General features: G+C 44.0%; 1 protein-coding gene across 1 annotated transcript; it reads left to right on the top strand.

The window, feature by feature from the left end:
• Positions 1 to 1,957: 1,957 nt before the first annotated feature.
• Positions 1,958 to 27,572, top strand: PRPF6 (pre-mRNA processing factor 6). Its single transcript, XM_030009460.2, has 21 exons — positions 1,958 to 2,171; positions 3,128 to 3,296; positions 4,112 to 4,230; positions 4,880 to 4,958; positions 5,751 to 5,927; positions 6,766 to 6,921; positions 7,630 to 7,724; positions 8,455 to 8,611; positions 8,821 to 8,983; positions 11,889 to 12,007; positions 12,665 to 12,883; positions 14,521 to 14,643; positions 15,520 to 15,641; positions 16,791 to 16,929; positions 17,919 to 18,038; positions 19,251 to 19,427; positions 20,281 to 20,414; positions 20,904 to 20,995; positions 23,090 to 23,204; positions 25,281 to 25,407; positions 26,217 to 27,572. The coding sequence occupies exons 1-21, from the start codon at positions 2,101 to 2,103 to the stop codon at positions 26,367 to 26,369; spliced, it is 2,826 nt and encodes a 941-aa protein (XP_029865320.1). The 5' UTR covers positions 1,958 to 2,100; the 3' UTR covers positions 26,370 to 27,572.

Here is a 27,572-nt window from a genome sequence, read left to right on the forward strand (position 1 = left end):
CACTTGCTCCAGGGTACCCGTCCAGGAGAACTGGGACGCCGCCGCCTCCCTCCCCCCTTTGCCACCCCAACTGTTTGGCAAAAGTGATTTTATTTATTATTTTTTTTCTCCAGCAAAACCCCCAAAATAGATTGACGGGAAGCGGCTGGGGGCTGGGTTGCCATTAGCATGCCAAATGGGGCTATTTGTCTTCCCCGCAGCTGGTTTCTACTCTAATATTTGGAGTGTGGAAACCTGGCAGGGGCTGGCGCTGGGATGCAGGGCTGGATGCTGGGAGGGGGCTGCGGGACGGAGACAGCCCCCAAACCGGCCCCGGGCCCTTCGTACCCCTCTCGCTCCCCCTTACCCTTGCGATCCGTGACCCCGAGCCTCTCCCGAGGGACAAGGACCCTTTGGTTCCCCGTTACAGCTGGACACGGCTCTCGGGGACCCCTGGAGATTTTGCTGAGGGGCAGCAAATTAATCCTTACACCCCCGGTGTGGGTGGGCGAAACCTGCCCGGTGTTGCCGGCTGGGGAAACTGAGGCAGGAGCCCTTGGGACATCCTGGGGTCCCCTGGGAGGATGGATGGTGCAGGCAGAGGGGTTGCTGCTCTGTCCAGCCCCGAGGGGCCGGATCCTTGCACCCCAAGGGACTGGACCTGTGCCCCCCGGCCCCGCGGGATGCCTCGGCCCCTCGGCATGGTCGTCCCTGCTGCTGCCATGCGTTAAAGCCCCCCGGGCTGGCGAAGCGACGAGCATAAAAACCTGCTCGTGCTCATGGAGATAATTGGTCTTGGAAATCGTTAGCGGGTGGGAAGCGGAGGGGAGCGGGGGGAAAGCAAGGCGCCCGCGTCACAGCCCTGCAAGGGAGAGCTGGGGAGGGACGCGCAGAGCCGGGGGCTTCGACATTCCCACCCCCTTTTACCTCTTTTTTCCTCCCCGGTTTGGCTGGGGGTTGCTAAATACGGGGTGTCAGCTTTGCTCCCCAGCAGAGAAGCTCACCTCTCGGGGTTGCTCCAAGCCATCCTCAGTAGCTACTCGTTTCCTAACAATAATTGCACAAATTTTAAATGCTGTGATAGTGCAGGTTCAGCACCCCCAGCATCCCCATCCCCAGCATCCCCAGCACCGCCAGTATCCCCATCCCCCCCATCCCCAGCAGGCCCCGCTGCAGGCAGAGCCCCAGCAGACCGAGGCACCGCTGGCTGTAAATGAATGGCGCACCATCTGCTCCGTTAATTACAGAGGCAAAAGGAGAGGGATCGAGTTTGTAATTAATCAGCAAAAAGATCCCGGTTGTTCAATGCCCACAGAGGGGTTTTTGCCGGGCGCGGCGTGGATCGGCGAGGGTTTTCTCCGTTATTAGGGAGAAATTAGGAGGGAAACGGGTGGCGCGTGGGCTGGTGCGCCCCAGGGTGTCCGCACACGCGTCCACCTGTGCAGCGGGGATGTCTGAGCCGCCACGGGAGCGCGTTCGCGTGTGAGACGGCGCGTGTGCAGCCACGCGCGCGTGTTTGCACGGGCGAGGGTCGTGTAAATGCCAAGAAGGGAGGTGTGGGCTCGCGGCGGTGGGGCAAACGGGGAGGTGGTTCTTCGCACAGGGGAGCTGGGACCGGGGGGTAAGCAAGCAGGGAGGGAGGGAGGGGGAAAGACGTGTTTCACACGTGGAGGGACGAGATGCGTGTGGAGAGCGCGTGCGTGCACGCGGCGCACGAGTGTGCGCGGTGCACGTGCATGCACGCAGGGGTGTGCGTGCACCTGGGGGGGGTGTGTGTGCACCTGTGTGTGTGTGTGTGTGTGTGTGTGTGTGTGTGTGCGCGCGCGTGTGTGTGTGCGTGTGCGCGCACACGCGTGTGCGTTCACACGCGTGTGCCTTCAGGTGTGCAAGTGCCGGCGGGTGTGCGCATGCGCGCCCGCCCCCCCCTTCCCTGCTTGGGACCGCCGCGGCGCCAGGGGGCGCTCTGCTCTCCTCCGCGGGAGCGGAAGTGCCGCGCTGCCCTCCTGGGTAGCCCCGCTCCGTGTCGCCGCTTGCTCTCGCCGCCGCCGCCGCCGCCGCTCTCACGATCGCGTTCAGCGGCTCCGGTCCCGGTCCCGCCTCGCCGCCGTCGTCCCCGGCACCATGAACAAGAAGAAGAAGCCGTTCCTGGGCATGCCCGCCCCTCTGGGCTACGTGCCGGGGCTGGGCCGCGGGTGAGGCGCCGCCCGGGTTCCCCCGGTACCCCCGCGGGCCCGGCCTAGGCCTTTCCCGCCCCGGTTCCCCCTCACGGCCCGCTCGCCCTCCTCGCCGGGCCCCGGGACGACGCCGGGCTCCGTTTCGTGCCTGGCTGGGTGCCCATCTACCCCCGACCCGTCCGTCCCCGTCCCCTCGGGGCAGGCCGGAGGCCCCTCGCGGCCTGCTCGGCTTTTCAAGCGTTATTTCTACGTGATGGTTCTTGTCTACTGTTTAGATGGGCGGGTTTGTCTTTAAATGAGAACCTGGCACCGGGGATAAGTTGCTGGGTGCTTTAGATGCTGCTGGCTGGAAAGGGATTGTGTCCCTCCTGATTTTGTAACTCTGTGTGTACGTGGGACCCTCTTGAAAATCATTAAGTCTGGGTCGTTTGCTGGGAACAGTGAGAGGCAGGTTTTGGTGGGGGGTGGACACCAGGAGTTGCCCTTTGTGTGCTGTGAGTTAGGTTTGTCCTCCGCTGATGTGTCAGGGCCCTTATGCTGGGGAGATTCCATCGGCCGTGCCCTGGGAAATGCTGGCCGGTTGAACACGGGGTTTCTGATAAGCCCCCCCTTGCCCTGTCCCTGTGCCCAGACCCCCACCCCATAGTGCCCTACAACCTGCAGGATCAGCTCTTTTACTGTGTCTAACCAAGAGAGACAGTTTAGAAGAGAAGGCATGCCTTGGTAGAAGGTGGATGGTAGAGCGGTGAGCTGGGTGATTGCGGTGTCTTTGTAGATAAAGTTCTCCCTATAAGAAGACAGTATTTTTTCCCCCAGGCTTTATGAACGGTAGGGATGGGGGATGGCTGATGCCATTCTTGCAAAAGAATGATATTTTTATTGTCTGTTTTAAGTAATAATTTTGACAGACTGCCTGCGTAACAAACAGTGGGGTTGCAGTGTGCTAAATAGCTGCTATTGGTTTATTAACACAGAGCCACAGGTTTCACCACCCGCTCTGATATTGGCCCTGCACGTGATGCCAATGACCCTGTGGATGATCGTCATGCTCCGCCGGGGAAGAGGACTGTTGGAGATCAAATGAAAAAGAATCAGACAGCTGATGATGACGACGAAGATTTGAATGACACCAATTACGATGAGGTGATGAGATTTTCGTCATCCTGGAGATGTTTTTCCCCAAGTAGAAGAGAAGTCCCTTAGCTCCCTGCTCTCTTGCTATGAAACCCTGTATTAGTGGAGGTTTCAAGGCCAGAATTTCCCATAGTTTGCTAGCAAGACTTGCTTTTTTTCTTTTTCTTTTTTTTTTATTGAGACTCATTATACATAATGGCATAGTGCTTGCAGATTTTTGTTGTGGCATTGGTCCACGTATTGTGGTTTAATTATCTATACAGAGCCCTGAGAGTCATGGGAGGAATTCCATAAATAAAATATTAGTTTAGGTACTTTGGGGGATGTGTTTTTTTATTCTGCACAAATGAAATCTAAGCTCTTGCGCTCTGACATGTATTTGTCTTTATGTGGCCTGTGTAGTCTCTTGTGTTTAAATCCCACTTTGGTTGATTGAATGTTGTGTTATTCTTTTTGTTTGCTTTCAGTAGTTTAAGAAAAAAAAGTGGTTATGGAAGAAAATGGCCTTTCTATACTGGGATCTCATTTATTGCTTAATAGAAGCAATTTTGAAAGAGAAGCAATTTAGAAGCAGTTTTGCTTTTGAAATGGTGTGGGAGAATGAACACTAGGGGTAGTAGAGGAAAGCTGCTTTTATTTAGGGATGTGTTAGTCTGATGCAGTGTTGTTAGAAATAGCCTGCTCATCCTTTTTCCTTGCTCTGGGTGACTGTTGGCTGTAGCAGGAACATAACAGGAGCTTTAAACTGAGAATACTGCTTTGGTTTTTTTGCCTTTTTCCCCCTCTTTCTCTCTCTCTTTCTCTCTCTCTCTCCAAATTCTTAGTTCAATGGGTATGCTGGGAGCCTCTTCTCAAGCGGTCCCTATGAAAAAGATGATGAGGAAGCAGATGCTATTTATGCAGCTTTGGATAAGAGGATGGATGAACGCAGAAAAGAAAGAAGGTAGGATGAATTACAACACTAGCATGGGGTGTTTCCTAGTTAGTTTGTGCTTTAGAGTTTTCCTCTACCTCTTCCATCTTCCAGTTCAGATTTTGTCCTTGTCTACTGGGTATGTTTTCAGACGCGGTTTTTATTTGTTTTAATGCCGTACGTTTGACCCTATGGCTCCACGTTTTAAGGATGGCGGGTATTTTGCACAACTTGCTCGGAGGGTTTATGTGGTTGAATTACTTCACTGTAGTTAAGATTCACTGTAGTTCATTAAGATGATGTGGGGAGATGCTGAGTGATGGGTTTTGGCAGATCACATACCGCATGGCACACTGGAAATGGTTAGAAGAGTCACGTAATGCAGGTGTCTTGTAAACCATTGAGTGTTACTTAAGTTGTTAAACTCGCTACCTGGTCTACAGGTAAGAGGATGTTAAAGACTGAAGTTCACTTGGTTGGAGATGTCTGTTTTTACACTACGATATTGTCTTATCAAATAAGACATGTCTGTCATAATGTTGATAATCTAAGCTTGGAAAAAATGCCTTTTTTTTATGGCCTGGCTCTGATCAAACACATTTTTCTGTAATATCAACACTTTGTTTAAAGACTTGCCGAGTGTTATGTTGAGCATAACCTCAGTACTCCTTTTCCTAAGGGAACAACGAGAAAAAGAGGAAATAGAAAAATACCGTATGGAACGACCCAAAATTCAGCAGCAGTTCTCAGATTTGAAAGTAAGGAAAAAATGTCTGAAATGTGACTTTTATTTTTATGACATATGAGAGGTGGATGTATGTTCTGCATTTCTGTGCTCAGATTTTGTGTGTTAGCAAACAAGTAGTTCGTTATTCTCCAGATTAGAATTACTTTCTGTTGGAAAAATAAGTAAACGAATACGAAGCTGGCTGTTAGTGGTGCGGAAGATCATCTTGCTTTGAAGCGCTCAGTTGATGGAAGTGGGTGTTTATAAGCTGCTTTTTAGGGATATGGGAGAATAGAGTGATTCTGCCTGTTGAGCACTTCTCTTGTGGATACACAAGGTAGTGAAATTTATGCAAATTTTGATACTTGTCTTTTGTTTTGTGCTTTATTGTGACTTCACATCAGTTCTTGAGAAGGTGCCCCACTTCTGTCTTTGAGGGACTGATACCTTGTTGGCACTGAAATAGTAGTTGGGCAGGATCTGACTCTAAATCTTCTTTTAAATAAAATGTATCATTTAAGCTATTGTTGAATGATTAGTAGTAAAACCCTGAGTGCTGCAGGCACTGAGATTAGTCTGAATATTTGTAGCACTGAGTTTAATAACAATTGATTTGAAATCTCAGTCTGGACTAAAACCAAATTCTAATTAAATGCATCTAATTCTTTTGTACATTGGATTAGAGAAAAAAACTTGATCTTTGACCTTTAAGTCTTTAATTGATCTGAATTCTTTCAAGAAAAAAAAATCTATTAAGGAATAACAGCAGTTGAAAAGAAAAAAATTCTACAGCAAGTAATGATGACAACTCTTGTTTGAATAGCGGAAGCTAGCAGAGGTCACAGAGGAAGAGTGGCTGAGTATTCCAGAAGTTGGTGATGCCAGGAACAAGCGTCAGAGGAATCCTCGTTACGAGAAGCTGACTCCTGTACCCGATAGCTTCTTTGCAAAGCATTTACAGTCAGGGGAGAATCACACTTCTGTGGACCCACGCCAAACGGTGAGTACCAAAGCAAACCTGATGAAGATGTGATCTGTACTTTATAATTAGACAAGGGTTAAACCGTGCATTCATTAGTGGGATTTGGAAAAAAAAGATACTTGACCAAAAAACTTGGGTGTAGTTTGTGAGTCTGTCAAAGGAATTGCTGGATGTTAAATTCTTGGGCTTGCCAGAGTCTTTCAGTGCACACCCGTTGCCAGACAAAACTCAAGGGTAGAGAGGGAAAGATTGGTTCTTGTGTTGAAAATGGAAGAAAGTGTTTCTTTTCCTTTTCTCTGGCTGTAGAATGGTGATAATGAGTTTTGGTGAACATAACCAGCATCCGTTTCTGTTATAACAACATTTTGCAAAAACGGAACGGAAAATAAAGTTCAGTTTCACCTAATGGTTTGCTCAGCCGTGGAGCAATTGTGTTAAAAATTATTTGCCTTACAGTCAACTGAAAATTAAGTGATTTAGCTTGTTGCTATATGGCCGCAAGCTACTATGGTCATACAGTTACAGGAGAAGCTGACTGGCCCTGGACTGGCACCAGATGTCCATGGGACTTCCTTGTTTAAATGTGCTAGATGTAGATGCTTGTGCTTGAATTTTTCACTTTCTTGTTACTTACGTCACTGACTTGACTAAACTTGAGTAATTACCCATGGATTTGCAAAACCTGCATGAGAAATGTTTCGTGATTCAGGGAAGCCACTGTTCCAGAAGTACCTATGGGGTTTTGGCATCTCTGTCCTGTAGCCACTGGAGAAGAGTGGATCAGCCAACAGCCTTGAATTATCTTTGAAATCTCAGAAGAGATTTTAAGAATGTATTCTCTTGCTCTTGTTTTTAGCAATTTGGTGGATTGAATACTCCATATCCAGGGGGCTTGAATACTCCATACCCAGGAGGAATGACACCAGGCTTAATGACACCTGGAACAGGTGAATTGGATATGAGGAAGATTGGCCAAGCCAGGAACACCTTGATGGATATGAGGCTAAGCCAGGTAAGGATGCTGAAAGGGAGGATCTGTCACGGGTTCCCCCGGTGTTGGTGTTGTGCTGCTATTTAGGACCTCGTTTTAGAAAAGTCATTCTCTTGGGTGTTGGAGGGAAGAAATAGCTTGGCTGTGACTAGAAATAATTTTGCACTCTTCAAATCTCATGCACTCTACACTGATAAAATTTCCTGAGAAATAAGTTTGTCCCTGGAAGTCTTGGTCATTGTGGGAGAACAGACTGCCCTTTTATACCAGGGGTGGACTGCAGACAAACAGCACTGGTAGTTTTACCAAGGGGAGCCCATCTTCTATCTTGTGTGGGGATGCAGCACAAAATGCTGAAAAATACTAATCTTAAATTGTTGTTGACTTCTGTTCTTTTTCATTGATTTTTCCCATCTAAATCTGGTTTAAACTAAAAAGATAGGCTTTAGCTGGCAGGGCTGCAAGAACCTTTTTGTGACTGAAAGCCACGCTGTTCGTTTTCTGCATTTTCAGTGGTACTAAGTTCTTCACGTTAAAGTCATGTATTTTAGAAGTGGGAAAATGCTGATAAGCAGGGCTTTGTGTTTTCCTCCTTCCTTGGTTTGCATAACACATAAATGTCTAGGATTTATTTGTATAGCAGCAGTGTCTTTTCCAGTCTTCAGTGCATGCAGGCAGGCTGTGTGGCTATGAATGGTCATTTCAGTAGCGCTGATTTGACTTTCACAGGTGTCAGACTCTGTGAGTGGCCAGACTGTAGTGGACCCAAAAGGATATTTGACAGACTTGAATTCGATGATTCCCACACATGGAGGAGATATCAAGTAAGTTTAAGAAGGATTAACTGATTTATCCTCTTAGTAATGGCTGTGATCCTGCATATAAATGGAAATCTGTCTGAGCGGGTGGCTTTCAGCTGACATTTAGTTTGTAAAAGATGCTAGGTGAGTTTTTGGGGATGAATTTCTTTAACATGAGATCTGGTGTAGTCTTTCAACTGATGTATTTAGCATCTGACCTGGATGCATCAATTGTGGGGATTGTTTCTATTCTATCCCTGGAGTAACATGCCAGAGTGATGGCAGTGTGTGGCAACCTGCCAGCCAGGAAATAACCTGGTTAATTGTACTTGTGTACTGCTAACTTAGGCTTGATTGATGACCTCTGAAAACCTCGTTAACCTGAAGTTTGACACCTGTTTCATAAAGAATTGCCATTTAAGTCGGTGATATGTGCAAATGTTGTTGCTAACACTTGACTTAAATCAATGCTTGTACTTATCAGCTTCCACCTGCAAATGCCCAGCTGTAATTCCTAAAAATCTTACTTAAATACTTAACCAGTTTGCAGTGTGATCTCAATGGGTTAGTGTGCATTTGTAAGCTTGTTTTGTAGTATGTAGTTTGTGTCACCAGTATGGAAACATTTGAGGTCACAGTTACTGTGCATCTGAGTATAGCTGTGAAGAACTGACTGTAAAGCACTTACTGATTCAGGAGAATTGTTTGCTAGTGCACTGAAAATTTTCCTGTCTTGTCTTTCCTTCTCCTTTAGTGATATCAAGAAAGCCCGTTTGCTCCTGAAATCTGTACGAGAGACCAATCCTCATCATCCGCCAGCCTGGATAGCATCAGCCCGACTGGAGGAGGTCACTGGCAAACTCCAAGTGGCTCGAAACCTCATCATGAAAGGAACGGAGATGTGCCCCAAGGTCAGAATTGCTTTGCTTCCCTGCTGATCCTTGCAGAACAGTAGGAAAAGGTTGTGGTTACAAGCAGGCAGCATCTCTGTTAAGCTTGTATCAGGCTATGCCTGATACAGCTTCACTATCTGCAGTATCAAAAGAACACCTTTAGCTAGAAGCTCTGATTTTAAATTCTTGTTTTCATGTGAAGGAAGATTGTGTCTTTTTCCTGACAGAGTGAAGATGTTTGGTTAGAAGCTGCTCGGCTTCAGCCTGGGGATACAGCCAAGGCTGTTGTGGCCCAAGCTGTCCGCCACCTTCCACAGTCTGTCCGAATCTATATAAGAGCAGCAGAGCTGGAGACAGATATCCGTGCAAAGAAACGCGTCCTCAGGAAAGGTGAGAGCTTCTTCCAGGGTCAGGGAACAAAGTCCGAGTTTCCCCTCTGTGTATTGCATTGTAAGTTGTTCAAGATGTGTGGTTGTTAATAATCTGTGCCTTAATGAAGGAACTTGCTGCTGTTGAGTCAAAGAGTAGAGTTGTTGAAGTATCTGTAAAATATCCTTCAGCAGAAAGCTGCTGTTACTAAGCAATTGCAAAAAGACGTTTCACTTACCAAAACCAATTCCAACTGATCAAAGTTAGATAGGTAGATGAAAGCAATTAAAAAATTATGCTCTGAGGAGAAAAGGGTGTTTAACTGTCACCTTGTGATACATTTTGGAAAAGATACTGGACTTTGTGTTTGAGTTCCAACTTGTATGTAACCTGTTAGAGACCACAGCGATTCCTGGTAGAGGAGCTTTAGAGGCTTTGGGGTTCTTGTATCATTGAGCCTGTGGGCCTTAGGGTTTGCTTTACTGTAGCAAGTTCTGTGTTCTTGACAAACAGTCTTTCTCTGTGGTGCTTACCTTAGAACCTTACATCTTCTGTTGCATTGCACTTGGAGGTTTTCCTCTTTTGTGGAATTCTGTCTTTTCCAAACAGTGGTCTCTTTAACAGCAGTTTCTTGTGTTGTCCTGAACCCAGGTCTTCCTCACAGGTTCGTAGTATTAATTCTTTGATTACTTGAAGTTGCTGTGCCTGTCTCAGTAGAGATTAGATCCTTCATGACTATTGAATTGTGTCAATTATATCTCCTGACTTAATTCTAGACAGGGAAAAGGGTCTGGATTTCATACCTTTACTAAATCATTGTGAAGCAGTCTACAGTATTGAACAGCTTGGCTTCAAAGGAAGTAAATTGCCTCCTACCTCTTACTGTTGCAGGTAAAATTGCACAGGTCTGGTGAAATGACCTCTAACTGCATATGGATGAAAAGCACTTAAAGGTTCCTGGGTTTGAAGTAGTAAGAGTTCAGATATTAACTATTCATTAGCTTTTTAAAATTTTCATTGGCTGAGCAGTGCAGCGTGCTGTGAAGTATTGCTCCTGTGACACTGTGTGTTCCTCTCAAGCACGATAATGGATGCTGAACAGCGAACACTTTTACATGAGCAGAAATAGATTTCTGAGCCCAGCTCGGGTAGGAGAGCATCTTGTGTGAAAGCAGTGACTTACACATTAAATACTGAGTTTTGCTTTAAACATTGCATTTTCAAAGAGAAAAACATCTTGCTTCAGCTTTTGGAACCACCTACTTAATGTCTGATACAAAGCTGTTAGTGGAATGGAACATGATTTGTCATTATCTTTCCAATTTCTGCCTGTTAACAGCTTCACAGTGCTCTTCTGCTACCTAGGGAACATCAGTAATACGATGCTTGGAGCTGTTTGTATATACAGCCTTAAGATAAGTGGCAGTTTAACCTGTTATTTCTCCTAAAGTAAAAAAGACTGACTGCCAGGTAATGTCACTGAAGTGTGAGCTTTCATAACGCATTTCTCTCGTCTGTTGGCTGTGTGCGTTCCTACCATCCAGAGGAACCTCTGGAGTTTTTAATGCCTCTCTCTGACTAGAAAGCCAGCAAGCTGAGTGTTTAAAATGCATCTTGAGGTGTAAAAATTGAATACTCTATCTATGAAAACATGTTCTGTCCTGCTGAGTGATGCTTTCAGCTCTCACAGGCTGATATTATTCATTTAAATCCTTCAGAAAAATCTCCTGCAGCTGCAGACTCGAGGAGAAATGGTTAATGCCCGAATCCTCAGTACACACTACTTCTAAATGCTCTGTGTATTTCTGTAGAGCTGAGATGTGCTCTGAAGTTGAGCTTTCAGCAGTGTGCCTCTGCCTTTGCAGGAATGCTTAAAGGAACAGCCTTGCCTAGAAGCCTAGCTAGTTTCAAAGTAGGTTTAGATGCCTCTTCCCACGTTTCTGTGGTCCTGCAATTATGCTTGCTTTATTGAAGAAGGATGTGCTCAGTCCTCCGTTACTATAGCACGTTTGTGTACAATCACCATGGAAGCAATGAAACTGCTACCGCAATGCAGCTGATGCTAGTAATCTGTGGTGTAAACTGTAGTGACAAAAGGCTAAAAAAAAAAAAACCCCTTTAGTTTCTCAATGTCATTTTAAGATACAGGTTATGAAGAGACAGGCTGAGAAAAGCTGTTGTTTAGACTTTAATGTTTCAGACTGCACATGTAGGACAGTCTGCAGAGAATGCAATTTCTGCTAGCAGTAGCTAACTCTTGGACAAGATTAAGGAAGCCTCAAAGACTCTTAATTAGATGGAGCCCATATTGCATTGCTGAAAGAACACTTTGGATTCAGTGGCTTAGGGTGTTAGTGTCAGTGATACCTTTAAGCTTTTATGCATCCTCCTGTTTTGTTTTTGCACAGGGGGCCAATAATGTTTTGGGAAGCTAAACTGGGATCTATTAAGCTGTCAGGAGATGCCTACAGGAAAACTAAATGTGAAGGGACAGTTTCAACATCTAAGGAACAAGGCTGTGTTACTGGTTAGGACTGAAGATACTAATTTTTTTTATAAAGGGAGACCCAGCATGATTAGACTACCCAATTTTGAAGGTCCTACATATGCTCATTTGCTGAGACTGGAGGCTTTGTTCAGCTAGGTGTTTTACTGAAGAGGATGCAATTACAGCTTGTACAGGGAAAAAGCCCTTGGCTCGCCGAAACCTGTTTCCAATTAAAATTATTAAGTAAGTTTTTTATTTTCTGATTTTAAGTTCTCATTGTTGAAGCAAGAGCTAATATAAGTACAGTTCCCTCCCTTCTCTTTTTCAGGAAATTGCATCTGTAATTGGACAAAGCCTTTAATATATCATCTTTAAAAAATACAGTTGTCTTTGGTAAACTACTTTGTTGTGATTGACATAATTGTTTTTCCTCTCTAGCCCTTGAGCATGTTCCAAATTCGGTACGTTTGTGGAAGGCAGCCGTGGAGTTAGAAGAACCTGAGGATGCCAGGATCATGCTGAGTCGGGCTGTGGAGTGCTGTCCAACTAGCGTTGAAGTAAGTTTTAAAAAAGTAAAATAAAGCAACCCTCCACACACCGTTTTTAAGTTGGCAGTAGAGCTTTGAAAACAAAAGGCAGAGTGAGTGCAGTGTGAGTTTTCTACCACGCACTTTATGCCACAATGAGAAGGATGTGATGAGTAGTGGACTGTGCTTTTTTCTCCAGAGTTAATTCTCTGGTGGTCATTATATGCCTCATTTTCCTGTGTAATTGTTACATTAGTTATGCCAGTGTAGTGCTGCGCCTGCTGTAGCCAATTAGCCATGTTCATGTTTGGTGCCTCGATGGTTGTGAAAACAAGCATACGTATAGCCTGGGGAATCTAAAACCAAGTTGCTTGTTTCTGAAACACTGAACCGGAGTGTAATATTCAGCTGTTTAAAAGGTGATGTGGACAGAAAATATGAGTGCGGCAGCCCAGCAAACAGAGATGATAGCTTGACGTGATTAGGATTGAGCTTTAAGGCCAGTAGTAGACTCTGTTTCTACTATTTCTCCATTGGTATTCTGCAGCCTGCTTATACTACTTGAGGACAATTGCCAACTAGTAGCAAACAGCATAAAGCTGCTTATCTCTTCGGGCCGACACTGCCATGCAGCAGCGTTGTCATCTCCTTGTTCTAATCTAAAGTACATCTTCTGTTGCTCTGCAGCTGTGGCTTGCGCTGGCAAGGCTGGAGACATATGAGAATGCTCGTAAAGTCCTTAACAAAGCCCGTGAGAATATTCCGACGGATCGTCACATCTGGATTACTGCTGCCAAACTGGAGGAAGCCAATGGAAACACCCAGATGGTGGAGAAAATCATTGACAGAGCCATCACATCTCTTAGGGCTAACGGTGTGGAAATCAACAGAGAGCAATGGATACAGGTATTTGCTTGGTCTTGGTTAGAGACCCAGATGAGCTCTTCAAGTTCTGTTTCGAAGGCTATTGATGGAAAATATTTTAGGATAGAGTAGTTTTGCACTAGGCTTATCAGTGGAGATCCCCATGAAAATACAAGAGGTAAGACTAAAAAGTTGAGAGCCAAGGCCATACTTAGGTGATACACTGGGCTAATATTGCATGTGTTGAGCTGAGGAGTGTCTGGTTTACTTCTGTCTTGGAAGATAACCAGCTTCAAGTTGAAGCAGCTGCTGCGTTAAGTAGGACAGAGGCTTTAAGCCTCCAGTGAAGGATTTATGTATTTTTTTTGCATATGTCTCTCTTGGCTTAAAAGGTACCTGTTTGCCTAAGAAATCTTTGTCAATAGTGTTGTAAGAAGTCAATACAAATATTGCATATGCAGCAGGCAGGAAATATTCTCTTAGTCCTTTATTGGCTCGTAGTCCTGAGGGTGTGTGAAGCGGTCACAGCTGACACGTGGAACTGTGTTGTACAGTGATGTTTACAACACACAACCTCTGTGCAGGTTCATCCCAGGTCATCATATTTTTCATGTTCTGTGGTAGAAAAATTGCAAAAAGTTGTAGGGGTTTGCAGTGTTTTGATCACGTTCAAAAACCGTGGTGCTTGAGTTTCTTGAGTTAGTAAGACACTTCAGAGACTGTTGCCATCTAAATGGCTTGATGTTCAGGTTAAAAGAACCTCCTTCCTCTAGGTACTGTGCTTTGCTTAAGCATAAGTCTTTACACCGGTTTACTACTAAAATAACTTAAAAGGGGTCAAGGCAACAAAATCTTCTTGCCACGCTGCTTAAAAGAGTATTGATAATGAGCAAAGTATTTGATATTAAACGGATATCCTTGTTAACATCTAGAAGAATTCTAACTTTCTTTACAGCAGTAAAACAACTAAAGGTTAATTTCAACTTCTGGTTAAAAAAACGAACACCACAGCCTCTGCATCATTGTCTTCTCGAGTTCCTTTTCAGTACTAGAACTGTTCCATTTCTGTTATCTGATCAGAGGTCTTTTTAACAAGTTTAAGCAAGACACGCTTGGCTTTTCAAAAGCTTTGGATGTCAGAAAACCCCACTTTTCCATATATGCTCTGGTGAGAGAGCCTTTGCACTTTCAACCTAACAGTAGTTGAGGGTTTTGTTTAAATTTAGTTATTGCTTAGCCCTTATTGAGACATAGTAATCAACCCAAAGCTGAAAGAAGGTCAGTAGCTTTGATGTTACAATTCTTTCTTCTCAAACTCTTGCTTTTTTTTTTATTGGCCAGCTCCCTGCTTGACCCAGCCCAGGGCAGGTCAGCGTAGCTGTAAGAGGAGACTTTTCAGTCTGGAAAGGTCACACATTGTCACACTTAACTCCTTTTCAGTGGATGCAGTTGACAGGCTCTGTTTCTTAACCAACTTCTGATTGATTCTGTGTACAGCTATAGCACCTTCCTTGTGGGTGTAGGCTCACCGGTTAGTGTCAAGATATGTTTGAGTAATAAGATATTTTTGATGTGGCAGTGATGCATAATGTCTCTGTGTTTGCACATGAGGAGTAGTGTTGCAGAATCTAACTTCTTGTGATGATTTCTCAAAATGACCAGGGCTTTACTCTTTCTAGGATGCTGAGGAATGTGATAAAGCTGGAAGTGTGGCCACATGCCAGGCAATCATGCGAGCTGTGATTGGGATTGGGATTGAGGAGGAAGACCGGAAACATACCTGGATGGAAGATGCAGACAGTGTATGTCCAGCTGTGATGCTGGTTTTTGTTGTTTTTTTTTTTTTTTTTTTTGCTTTTGTTTTTTTTATTAACTGGGGAAAATAGAACTGGAGCCTGGGAGGTGACATTTTTCGTCCGTGAAAGTGGATGTGATTCCCACAACACTGCCTGCGTTTGGCCACTCTCCCTCGCAGGAGGTTATTGTATTATAGAGCTTTTTTCAGATTTGAATTTTTACTAAGCAAAAAGTTGGTATTGTGATAGATTGTTTGCTGGTTTTGGTGTGGATTTTTTTTTTGGGGGGTGTGTGTGCGCATGTGACGTCAACAGAGATTGAGGTCTGGTTAAAGGAACTGGGAGTGGAGTTTCAAGGCATAAACATTGTAGCTCAAGTGTTAATGTAAGACCGGACAGGGGAGTGGGTAAAACTTTTACCAGACTTTCTTTGCTTTAGGGGAGTAGTTTGAACATGCGCTAAAAACTAAATTATATTTCAGCATGAGAAATGTCCGCTTCACTGGCCTTGAATTGGGCTCACAGCAGTAGGGGGCATATGCTGTGGCACTGATAGTTTTGCCTGTAAAGAAAAAAAATATATGAAGTGCAAGCATGAGACAAGCATGAGAGCCTTTACAATGCCTTGCTAATGTTTCAAGCTGGCTTGTGTCCCACTGAAAGGCCAGTGACACTTGGGCTCTGAGAGATGGATGCTTGAAAATTTCTTCCCTGCTTCCTTTGAAAAAGCTGATAGTAACTGTTCTGTTTTATATAATGCCCTAATTCATGTATTACTCTGAGTTATTGAGTTCTGTGTTGAATTATGCATGTGTCATTCTGTCTTGCACTTGATTTCAGTGCAACCCTAAACTGACTTAGTTCTGATCTGTTTTTCCTTAGTGTGTTGCTCATAATGCTCTAGAGTGTGCCCGAGCAATTTATGCTTATGCCTTGCAAGTTTTCCCAAGCAAGAAGAGTGTGTGGCTGCGAGCAGCGTACTTTGAAAAGAACCATGGAACGAGGTATGTGTGCTGGATAATCCTTGGGTGGAGGGGTTCACCCTTGTTACAGGGTGGTAGATTGGGGAGGAAGAAAAGCTACAAGATCAGTTCTGAAGCGGTGTGTTGTACGTGCAGAGTTAGTTCAGCTGGTAGGAACTTGCTGGCATTGTTTGCAGGTCTGACCTTCTTTGTTATGGTTGTGGTCAGAACATCTTTGGTTTTTATGAAGTCATAAAAAGTTCTTTGGCAATAGAGATGACTTGGTAAAAATAGTTACGAACAGGCAACGTAGGGACAGTCATCTTTGAGAAGGCATTCCTAGAAAAAATTGGGAATACAAATCACCTAGAAATACAGTATGTGTTTAGTTTTCATAGATAAACTACTTCATCACTGAAGTTGTCCGAGCATCTCTGGCATTTTCTGATTAAACATACTATGAATGTACATCACATTCTGTATTAAGATGGGTGTTATACTGTCACAGCTCAGGCCTCTTTTTAAAAGTTTATTCATAAAGCTTTACACATGTGAAACTCTCTGCCCTAAGTTTAGAATAAAGCAAACAGTCTATGCAATAGACCACTTAAGCACCTGGAATCATCCTTATTAAAGACAACAAGGCTGTTGTGTGGAAGTGGCTGCAGATGCTGAGTTCTGCCTCATTCAAGCATTTATTTATTTATTTATTTATTTATTTGGAACAAGTATGTCTTTGCTTTTGATGTTCTCCCGTGTTTCCCAGTGGTGGCTGGCTTTTAAGCCCCTTGTTCTACCTGAAAAGTATATTTTCCAGATGAGAAAAAAATTTTCAGTAAAATCAAGCCAGCTTCATCTAATAATTCTGAAAAACTTCCTGTCTCAGTTTCTGCTAAGGTTTGTTAAGAAGAATGGCTCTTTCCAAGACAAATGAGCTGTTTGTGTGCAGGGTCTTTCTGCAGAGGCTATCAAAAAAAAGTGTCTGAACAATGAGTCGTTTGTGGAGTGCTGATTTCAGAACCCTTGTGAAAAAAGACCCCACCCTTTCCTTGTTATGAAACAACTTATCAAGGTTTACAACGTTGGACTTTGCAACAATATTTATAGCATTGAGTGATAGTGGAAATGGTGTGTGAGAGCTCACCTTTGGCAGTATTTCGAGTGATTGTAACTTGCTCTTTCTTGTCTCAGAGAATCCTTGGAGGCTCTTTTGCAGAGAGCTGTTGCTCACTGTCCCAAAGCAGAAGTGCTCTGGCTTATGGGAGCCAAATCGAAGTGGCTGGCAGGAGATGTGCCAGCAGCCAGAAGCATTTTGGCCCTGGCTTTCCAGGTGGGTATATTAGACTTGTGTGGTGGTGTTAAGTACAACTGGTAAAGAATACAGAGTAGGCTTTTTCTGTCAACACCTGATTCCTGCTGCCTTTCTAAATTACGGCAGCTTCCGCTGTTCTTTGATTGTTTTATGTGGCAAAATGTTCTGTAAAATAGCAGCAAGCTAGAAGCAAGAGTATATTACTGCTCTTTTAGTAGTACCACACCAGGTTCTGAGTTCACAAGCCGTTAATTTTACTACCATGGCTCCCACCAACCCCAGTCATGGATCAGAATCCCCTTGTGTTGGGTCATCTGTCTCCTCAGTAAAAAGGATAGTGGTCTGCCCTAATCGATGATGTTACTGCATCACTTGTGGCTGGGATCAAACCCACTAATCCACAGCAAAATGACAGGAATTGTCTGCTGGATGCTGAAAGAAAGATGGGCGGAGCGGTACAGTTCTAACACTGAGAATGAGGCTTAAAATCTAAGAGGTAGCAAAACCAAATGACAAATCCTGAGATGGAAGCTAAAAGTTATTTACTTCCTAAATTTGTTCTTGGTGCTTTTTGTTACCGTCCTGAAGACTTCTTGACATGGTTGCCACTGAAATGACTTTTATTGGAGGAGTGTTCACAGACCTCAGTTGGGAGTTCAAGCTTCAGTTTTTTTGCTCAGGGATAGTAAAATGAGGGTCTCATTGTGGCAAACCCTATGATCTTTTCAGTATTTAAACTGGAAGTTCAGAACATCAAGCATTAAGGCTTTTCAACAATTGAGAAGCATCCAACTTCTAAACTGGCATATATCTTTGTGTTGCGCATCTGTTTTGGAGAATTCCTATAAACTTCAAAGGTCAAAGAAGATTGGGAGGAGCTTGAACTGAAAAAAATCCTAGTGTGGATTGACAAAGCTCTGATTTCAATTTTAATCTGGATCAAACGAAGGATTAAATCTGCTGTTGATTCACTGTATGCATTTGTCTGTCATTTTATGTTCTTGCAGGCCAACCCCAACAGCGAGGAGATCTGGCTGGCTGCCGTGAAGCTCGAGTCAGAAAACAATGAATATGAAAGAGCAAGGAGGCTGCTGGCAAAAGCTCGAAGCAGTGCCCCCACGGCAAGGGTAAGGATGTGTGAAGGGTGGAGAGGCTGAGACCTCTCTTGGCCACGGGGGAGTTGAGACGGAAGGAGGAGTTCCTTCAGTTCTGTGGCCTTAGTGATTGACCAGATGGCTAGCTGCCATTGCCTTTTGCAGGCATGTGGCCACTTTGCTGCAGTGCTTCTCCAGTGAATTGCGACACAAAATCATGGCATGCTGGGAAAAGAAGGCTAGGATCAAGTGAAGGGTTTCAGTTTTTTTACACAAATGGCAAAAGTCAGGAAATTCCCAGTTTACAGCTGTTTGTATAATGTTCATGTTGCATAAAAGCATGTCTTGGAAAAAAGAGAGAGAAAATACTTTCACAGAAGACTCACTTATGCTTGTCGTGCTAAAGACAGCTCTGGTCGAGTTTGTTGTTTAAAGTTACACTCTTGTGTTTATCTCTAGAGTTACTTCTGGTATGATAAACTTTGTCGATTTTCAGCTGTTCATACAGAACCATTTTAACTTGTCCAAGTAAAAGAAATTAGTTTGGTGTCTGTCTGCTGTGTCCCTCCACCCCCGCCAATTTGTGCTTCATCCTAGATCTTTTAAACTGTCCTCTTCCTCTCTTGTCAGTCAGGGAGCTTCTCTCCAGCTGGCGGCTGGGACTGAAGCTCTGGTCTCAGACTTGATTCCTGTCTTGCGAAGTCATTTGGGAATGGGGAGGACAGGGATCAAAGAGTAGTGAAACAGCCTTCAGTCTATAATGTATTTCTCACAGCTGTAACTTCCATGTGTAGCCAAAAGAAAGGCATTTGGGGGCAGAAAAGTATATGTACCAGTTTGTAATTAGGAGGACAACAGTTGCAACTTGAAGCTGTAAGTAAGAATAGGTGGTCTTGGTAGCTTGGATTTAAGGAGATCAGATTGTGCTGATGAAGCAGCTTCAAATGTGTTAATTGGTTGTGCTCTTAAAGGTATGCTTTTTGTACAAATATTACACAAATGTCAACTCTACGCTAACAGGTGAGATATAGATTGATTACACTGTTCCAACTCCTTTAATACTTGCATTTACCTTTCTCATTGTTATCTGTTATTTAACCCTGGTTGTTGTTTTTTTTTTGTACTTTAAACTGCAGCTAATCAATAACATTCAAATGAATGTATGAAAGTGGGAACGCACTACCTTGACGGAACTAATGGTTTTTCAATGGCTGCTAGTGATAAACAGCTCTGGTTTGTTCTCAGGTCTTCATGAAGTCTGTGAAGTTAGAATGGGTGCTTGGGAACATTGCTGCAGCCCAAGAGCTTTGTGAGGAAGCCCTGAAGCACTATGAGGACTTCCCCAAACTGTGGATGATGAAAGGACAAATCGAGGAACAAAAAGAGCTGGTGGAGAAAGCACGGGAGGCTTATAATCAAGGGGTAAGATGTATGTTGTTGCACTTTGTTTGCTTTGTACTTGTGGCATGGAGAGATGTCTGTCTTTGAATCAAAATGGTGAAGGCTGTGCCCCAGACTAATTGAAGAGATGATTTCTGTTCTCTCTGTCATTGGTTAAAACAATAACAAAACAAAAAAATTAGGACCTTGAAATAAGCAGCAAGAATTTATCTTACCTGGTATCCATGTGCAAAATTCACTTTCTTGCTTGAGAGAGTTAGCTGTATGCTTGACTCCTCACTGGTAGGAAAAAAGTCATTGCACAATAATTCTCTAAGACCTGTAAAGACTAAAAGCAGAACTCTTAAAAGAAAAGCCTCCTAATGAGCTCTTGGATACACACAGTAAAAGGAGGTGGCCTGCAGAGCACTCGTGTCTCTTCTAAATGGTAATTGGTGTCCTTGGGTATGAATGCTTCTGAAACTTGCCAGCCATGAAAGTAATATGGAAGCAGGTTTCTGCCAGTGTCAATATCCTAATGACTTCCCCAGCTTCAAAGGCTGTCTGTTTCCTGCACACTCTGTTGCTATGGTTCAGTTATGTATAAAAGCCCTCCATTTCCAGACAGAGCACAAACTGTAGATGTGTTATTAAGGGAAGTGTATTCTTTCTCTTGCTAATGGGATAGCTCAGTCATAGTTGATGTACCCAACTGTTTTGGATATAGGAGAATCTTGGCTTCTGTACTGTTCTGTGTTGTAAGACTAACTAGGAGAAATTTGAGCGACATAATCAACTTTGTCTCTCTTCTTCTAAACTCTCCAGGAGGATGTAGGGAGGGAAGTTCTTTTCTACAGGGGTGCCAAGATTTTTTTTTTTTTTTTTTTTCCAACAGTTGAAAAAGTGCCCCCATTCCATACCCCTGTGGCTTTTGCTGTCCAGGCTGGAGGAGAAAGTTGGGCAGTTGACTAGAGCAAGAGCCATCTTGGAAAAGTCTCGCCTAAAAAATCCAAAGAATCCAGATCTCTGGTGAGTTGTGTGGAGATTAACTGGATTTGGGCTACAAAGCGAATGCATTCTTCAGGCCAGCTATTTTAAATCATCTCAGCCATTTGAGCCTGGAACTTGTGACCATGCTCATCCTAGAGTTTCTTCTGGACCAACAACTTTTTCTGAATACGAGAAATGCTTTGGTCATCCTGGCTAGTATGTAGCTACTCTAAGGAGCTGGGGACTAGTTATTTCTTTACTGATAGTTGTAGTGCACAGAGCATGAAACCCCAGGGAACTTTCATTTCTTTTATAGTCCCTTTTTCAGATTGTTTTTGATCTAGGCCATTACAGAATAAAGGTCATGTTTATTTTTAGATGGAGAGGAATGGGAAGATGTCAGTCACCTAAACTTATTCAGAATATGGGCAGATGATTGCAATTTCCAGTGACCTTCATGTGACTTGCTGTTTGTTTCCGCATGGTCAATATGTTGTCATATATATCACTGAGTCTTTTCCTTACCAGGTTGGAATCTGTGCGATTAGAATACAGAGCTGGGCTAAAGAATATTGCAAATACTCTGATGGCCAAGGCATTGCAAGAATGCCCCAATTCAGGTGAGCTGGATCTCATTTCTATCTTAAACACGGTTGTTTTGCCCAGTTGATAAAGGCACATCTTTTTCCAAGGTGTCCTTTCTGGCCAGGTCTCAAAATACTATATTTTGGAGAGGTATCAGTCATCCTTCTGCAAATGAAATGTTGAGGGTGTTTGTGAATAATCCCAGTTGCTTTGTGCTATCTCTCACAAAGAGAGGTCACAAGTTGGTGTTCATTCCATTTTACTGCAGTATCCAGTATATTACTGGGTCTGTGTTCCACAGTTTGTTCCTGGGTTTCCAGGGAAAGCATCTTGGATATGGGTGGCTTTTCTCTGAAGCTGGTAGAAGTCTGCCAAGGTTTAAAATTGAAGAAAGACTCTCAAGTGCTTGAAGTTGGGAAGTTCAGTTGAAAAAGAATGGGTTTTTTTTATCCTGTCTCATTGGAGTACAGCTGGCCATAGGAGACTTCCTGTTGTTGGTTTGCCTGCACTGGTTGCACCACTAACTGTGTGCTTAATAACTTGTGCTGGCAGCAGATTTCAGTTGCAGTCATGATAAGGGGATCATGTACCATAAACGTTTAGTCCTGGGTTTTCATTATTTTAACTCATTTCAGAAAAGGCAAATAGGTCATATCATGTAAGTCAGTTGGTTCTAACAAGCAGTGGAAACATTTGTCTCTTGGGATGGGAGGAGAAAGTGTATAATGCGTCCCTATTTTTTGGCAGAATCGCAGGAAGACTTAATTATTTAAACATGTTGACATCTTTGGAGAGAAGATGTCACGTAACTACAAAGTGTAGTAAGTCTACTGCAGGGCAAGCCTTTTTAGCTCGCCTTCAGGCTAGGTTTTGAAAGGTGTTTAATTGGCGGCTGCTAACGTCCCCATGAAACAATTGGGAATTAAGTGACTTTTATGACATGATAAACTCATTGCAAGCTGCTCACCATGCCAGTGGGTCAACAAAGCAGTACCACCCAAGTCCCACTTTGTTTTGTGAATGACCTAATGTTTAATGAGTGTTTGCCACCACAGGCTTTTTTACAGAATCCGCCTGTTGCTATGGAAATGGGCAGCACGATCTCGGTTTTTGTTTAGATAAAATCGCTTCCAACTCTATCTTAAAACTCTACAAACCAGAATAAAAGCCTGCAGGAATTAGCTCATTGGACACCTACAGTCATGTAAACCAGAGACTTGCGTCCATCGATTGCTGAATTGATTCACAGTTGCTTATGGCTGATGTAGGCAGGCTGCACAAAGAAAAATTGAAATACGATGGTGTTTGTGTCCTCAGCAGGCCTGAAAATAGAGGCCTGAAAAATGTGGTTTGACCCTATATATAAAGAGCAAGAAGAGAAGAGTTCTGCTCCAGTCTGTCACTGCAGTCATCAAAGCTTGTATATATTCCCGTGGTGCAGTTTATGGGAAGTGAGAGCACTTTGATAGAGTCCTGGCAGACATGAGCTTTCAGGCTTTGCTTTGAAGTGATCAGCAGGTATGGTTGGCTGACATGAGAAACTGAAGATTTCATGCTCCTCTGAGCATATTTCCTTTCTGGCTTTTGGCAGTGAAAGGAACTAGGGATTAAACCCGGCTTTCCTGGACCTACTCTGTCCTTCATCGTACGTGTGGAGAGCCAGCATCAATAAGACTGTGGTGCTCTCTGGCACCTTCCAAATGGTGTACTTTTACCTTCTGGGATGACTTCTGCCACTGCAGTTTCCCATTCAGACAAATGGATATCTTTCACTTCTGAAATGCTGATTTGCCTTCCCCTGTTCCACTGCTTGCAATGTCTCACCTGAAAGGCATGAACTCTGGGTTAGCACACACCAGCGTAGGGAGTGCTGAAGCCGCAGCAGGGTTATGGTACAGAGACGTTCAGAACTGAAGGTCCAGCACGGTGCACGCAGTAGCTAAAAATTCAGAGTACTAAATGAAGTATCCACGCAGAAAGAGTGATCTGGGATGAGGTTGGGGCATGGATAACTGCCGGGGTGGGGGCAGTAGTGCTGCTTGTGTTAGAGAGCACTGGCCTGATGACAGGATGGGGAGGGTTAATCTCGGAAATAACACTAAACAGTCTTCCTACTTGACTTGATTAAGGAATCCTGTGGTCAGAGGCAATTTTCCTTGAAGCGCGACCGCAACGAAAGACCAAGAGTGTGGATGCTCTCAAGAAGTGTGAACATGACCCACATGTCCTGTTGGCTGTGGCTAAGTGAGTTCCTGTGCTTGATGTAGTAAAAATACCCATTTCTGTGTGTGGCTGCATCCATGATGAAACATTGCACTCGAGCACGACCATGTGATTCTGGCTGCAGCAGCTCTAATAAGCCCTAAAGCAAGTAACAGCTCTCAAGCTGTCTCCTAGTAACTGTGCAAATCTCTCCCTTGATTCAAAGCAGGGGATGTCAACCTGCCCTCGAGCTGTTCTGGTGGGCCTGGGACTGCGGCACAGACAACAATACATTCACACGGAGTCCTTTTCCAGTGCTGGGTATTGGCACTCTGAAAATTGCTATCTTTGGGTCCCTTGAAAGGGATTTCAGCGTGCTTTCAGATGAGCTAGCCTTAATTAAGTTTTATAGGATATGTTTTAAGTATTTGTGAAACTAGGGGCAATTTTTGCTGGTTACTTTTCAATTTTTATGTGGCTGGCTGTGTATTCTTCATCTTTTCTCTCTATCCTAGATCCTGTCAGATTTTTTTTTAATCCTGAGCTAAATTCTGTGCTGTTGTAGTTTTCTCCCCTCCTGAATTTCTGCTGTGTCATTTTTCTTCAGTTGTGGCCCTTCCTGGAATGCAGACTACCAGTCATACTGTAGTTTGCTTCCCTGAAACGGGAAGATAATATACTAGGAATTATCTTCTTGTCTGGATCCAGTTGTGAGGCTTCCAGTGATGAAAAGCCACTCTTAGAATTGACTCGCGCCATATCTTTTCTGATCTGATGTGCGAACAGCTCTACAGCAGTCGTGATTGGAACAAACTTTTTTTTTTTTCCTTTGTGAATACCAGAAGAGGTTAATGCAGGAAGCATTTTGCCCAAACAGTTGCCCAATTCTTTCACAACTCTTTTTTATAAGCCAAAGAAAACTGTAGGATACACTCCAGTGACTGCAACATTGGGTTCTGCCAGATAATGACAGCTGACTTGTTCAGCTTTAGCAGCAAGTGAGAAAAATGTTAACTTTTGCTTTATGGAAACTGCTTCCAGACCCCTTCTGGTGCAACCTCAGAGAGTTTAGCAGCTAATCCCAACACAAACAGCTTCCACCTCCCATCACGACTTGCATGTAGGTACAGTAATACCATAGTGTCACACATCTGTGAAAAACTTTAGTTAAATATATTGCTGAAAATGGCCACTACCTGCAGGTGTTGAGCCTCTGCTATCATTGTTCCTGCTCTTTTAAATCACAGTTTATTTAACACGGAACAATCAAGAGTATTATAGGGCTTAAAAACAATCACATAAGCTGTATAATTTTATGACTGGCTAAGCTCTTTATGAGGGATGGCTGTCTGATTTGATAAAGACCTTACTAGCTCAAATGAACTCTTTAATGCAAAGGAGTGAAACCAAGAGACTATTGACTCAGCTGGTTAATTACTGGGGAGGAATTTCAGAATTCACGAGTACCTTTATGAAATGGCAGCAGTCGGGCTGGGTGCCAGGCTGGGATTTGAGCGTGGAAGCTTACATGCTCGCCTTTCCTCGTAAAGTGGAGCTGACAAGGTAGGTCTGCTCCACCAGAGCATGCTTCGTGGATGTGAATGTGTGACCGCACACACCTGTGGCTCCAGGAACGTGCATGAAAATTTCAGCTTTTAGAAGTTATTTAGTTGTTAGATGCTAAAATCGACTTGAAATATTAAGAAGTTGGGGGAGAGGAATTAGATGTAGGGATATGATCCTGTCTCTTTCTACACCAAATCTGGAACAGCAAAATTAAGCCATTGAGGTAGCAAAGATTATGCTCAGAGAGTCAGAGATTGAGCTTGGAGACTAATAATTCCCTTCTCAGGAGTGGCTGTCTCTTCCTGGGGCTAAGTTAACCTCCTTCACGAGGGGGAGAGTGAAGAGGAAGCAGTGGATGTTCTTTTCGGTCCTCTTGTATCTCTTCGCTTCCCAGGGGAAGGACAGTCAGCAGATGCCTACAAAATCTGCTGTTTCCTTCTTGTGAGAGCAAAGAATTGAAATATCTGTAGAGCCTCTAAGTTGGAGTGCTTGCAGATTGGCATGTTCCCCTAAAGAGGCTATTTGTCAACTCACTTTTGCTTTTCTCAACAGGCTGTTCTGGAGTGAGCGTAAAATAACCAAGGCCAGAGAATGGTTCCACCGAACAGTGAAGATAGACTCTGACCTGGGGGATGCCTGGGCTTTCTTTTACAAATTTGAGCTCCAGCATGGCACAGAGGTGAGTGCGTGCCTGGGAACAGGCAGCAGGGGAAGGCAGCAGGAGTCCCTGGCTGTTGTTGGTTACCCAGTCCCGGGGACTGCTGCAGCGCTGGGCTGAGCACGCTGCTGCTGCTGCTGCTGCTGCCTGTGTGGCTCACAGATGAGGCTATGGCTGTCACGCCTGGTCATGAATGAGCATGAACAGGCCTGTGTGGTGGTTTTTAAAAGGCTCTGTCATTAGCTGAGCTGTCTTTCAGGCTGCTTTGCTGTCCACAGTCATGCTAGTTTGTGCAAAAATCTATGAAATCAATCTTCCTTCTGTAAAATGCAAGCTTTCTCATAGGAGATTTCCCTGTAATTGCAATGCTGGGTTTGTGTAACTAGTCCCGTTTCTTCACAAGTGTCGAGTACAGGTTGCATGTGAACACAGCCGGAGGAACGGTCTGTTCTAATCTCTTATGGCAGTTTTTACTGCCTGATATTACTGCAATGATGGGAGTGTTTATCTTCTGACTTCAGAGAGACCTCTCACTTGACAGATTTCATGCAGGCGGTAATGCAAAGGAAGTTTCTGCTGCAATTTCTCTGGTGTAGCCAAAACTTGCTTGACTGTAATTTGGTCAGTTTGTTCAGCAAGGCAGGAGAGTTGCTGCCTCTGAATTTTGACTCAGGCTTCCGTACTGCCTTTAAAAAAGATAAAACAAAAAACCCACCATAAGCTTTGGAAGAGTGTTTGAATCAGGGAGGGAATTGTTAAATTTTTGGATCTGTGCTGGAACAAACCAAGGCATTAAGAGACTTGCAAACTGTCGTTTCTCTTCCTTGTAGGAACAACAAGAAGAAGTGAGGAAGCGCTGTGAGAATGCTGAACCTCGCCACGGAGAGCTCTGGTGTGATGTCTCCAAGGACATAGAGAACTGGCAGAAAAAGATCGGCGAAATTCTCATGCTTGTGGCAGCCAAGCTTAAAAATACCTTCTAGAGTATGCTGGCTTCAGCTATGTTAGTCATCTCTGTAGGACTTGTCTGCTTACCTGCTTTCAGTGCATTGGCCCTTACGGTGGCACAGATTTCGGAGGATAGGAGATCAGTGGCGATGTGAAAGATCTTTCTTCCAAAAAGAGAAGCTGCTTCCTTCTCTTCCCAGTGATAGTGCTCTTGGCTCACGCAACATGGTCATTGGCTTCGGCAGCCCATCTGAACATTGTTGCTGGTGTCACATAGGAGGGACGAGCAGTCTTGTGAGGCTCCCTTGGCATTTTCATTTTGATGCCTGAATCCCCCCTGTAAATACAAGCTTTAATTAGTGCTTCTATGGTTTCTGACATTTAGCAGTTCCTCTGGTTTCTCCCCTAGCATGCCTTCCCGTCCTGTCCTGTCCCCCTTTGTGCAGTTTCTTTAGTGTTTGGCCCATCTGATGCTGGTTTGTTGTCAGCAGGTCTGGTTTGTTGCTGTTTGAATACACTGAACGTCCTTGAAGGAGACGAGTGGAGTTCTGTTGGGGGAAGACCAGCAGCCGAGGGAAAGGGCTGGGCTGGCCCCTCTTTTTCAGTTTTTTGCCGCAAGCCTGGTTTAGCTTGGTCTCCTCTGCTGGCAAGCTGCAGCACAACTCGGAAGTATTCCTCAAACCTGAGCAGACGGAGCATTTTGTGAAATTCAAGAGCATATTTTTAGAGACCTTTTCCTCAGTTTTTTTAAATGTATATAGTATAACCTTTTAGGTGTCTGATTTCATTAAGCACAGCGGTATTTTAAAGTAACAAGGCAAAATCCAGCAATCCCTGAAGGCCCTTTTGAAGCGACAACCTTTGTTTAGAGTCGTTGAGAGACTGTGCACTTTTACAGTGGCATCTGCTTTCAGTTGGGATGTTTGGGATCACTCTCTTCAAGTGCAGATGGCAAAAAGCAAATTCATGAGAGGAAAAGCTTTGTGTTTGGGACCCTTTATAGGCTGTCTTCAATTTTCTACACTTGTGATCTGTATTATTTTGACCCCCAAAACCCTGATTTCCTTGTGATCATTGAATGAAAAGCTGTAATGTCTTACATGTTAGGATATAGCAAAAGTATCCAGGTCTGTGTATGTGCATTATATAATGTATTTAGTTGGAGGAGAAAATCCCTTATCACTTGTTTGGACAGTATGTATAAAATACAGCTTGTTTTTTTTTTTTTTGTTTCCTTA

The sequence above is a fragment of the Aquila chrysaetos genome, chromosome 3 (genome assembly GCF_900496995.4).
Source record: "Aquila chrysaetos chrysaetos chromosome 3, bAquChr1.4, whole genome shotgun sequence".
Lineage (NCBI taxonomy): Eukaryota > Metazoa > Chordata > Aves > Accipitriformes > Accipitridae > Aquila > Aquila chrysaetos.

What these genes read in the sequence shown, in the direction of transcription:
- PRPF6 (XM_030009460.2), top strand. Translation starts at nt 2,101, where the DNA reads ATGAACAAGAAGAAGAAGCCGTTCCTGGGCATGCCCGCCCCTCTGGGC. An exon ending in GTGCCGGGGCTGGGCCGCGG is followed by an intron (nt 2,172 to 3,127) that starts GTGAGGCGCCGC and finishes TTATTAACACAG; the next exon opens with AGCCACAGGTTTCACCACCC. An exon ending in GTCCTGTTGGCTGTGGCTAA is followed by an intron (nt 23,205 to 25,280) that starts GTGAGTTCCTGT and finishes TTTTCTCAACAG; the next exon opens with GCTGTTCTGGAGTGAGCGTA.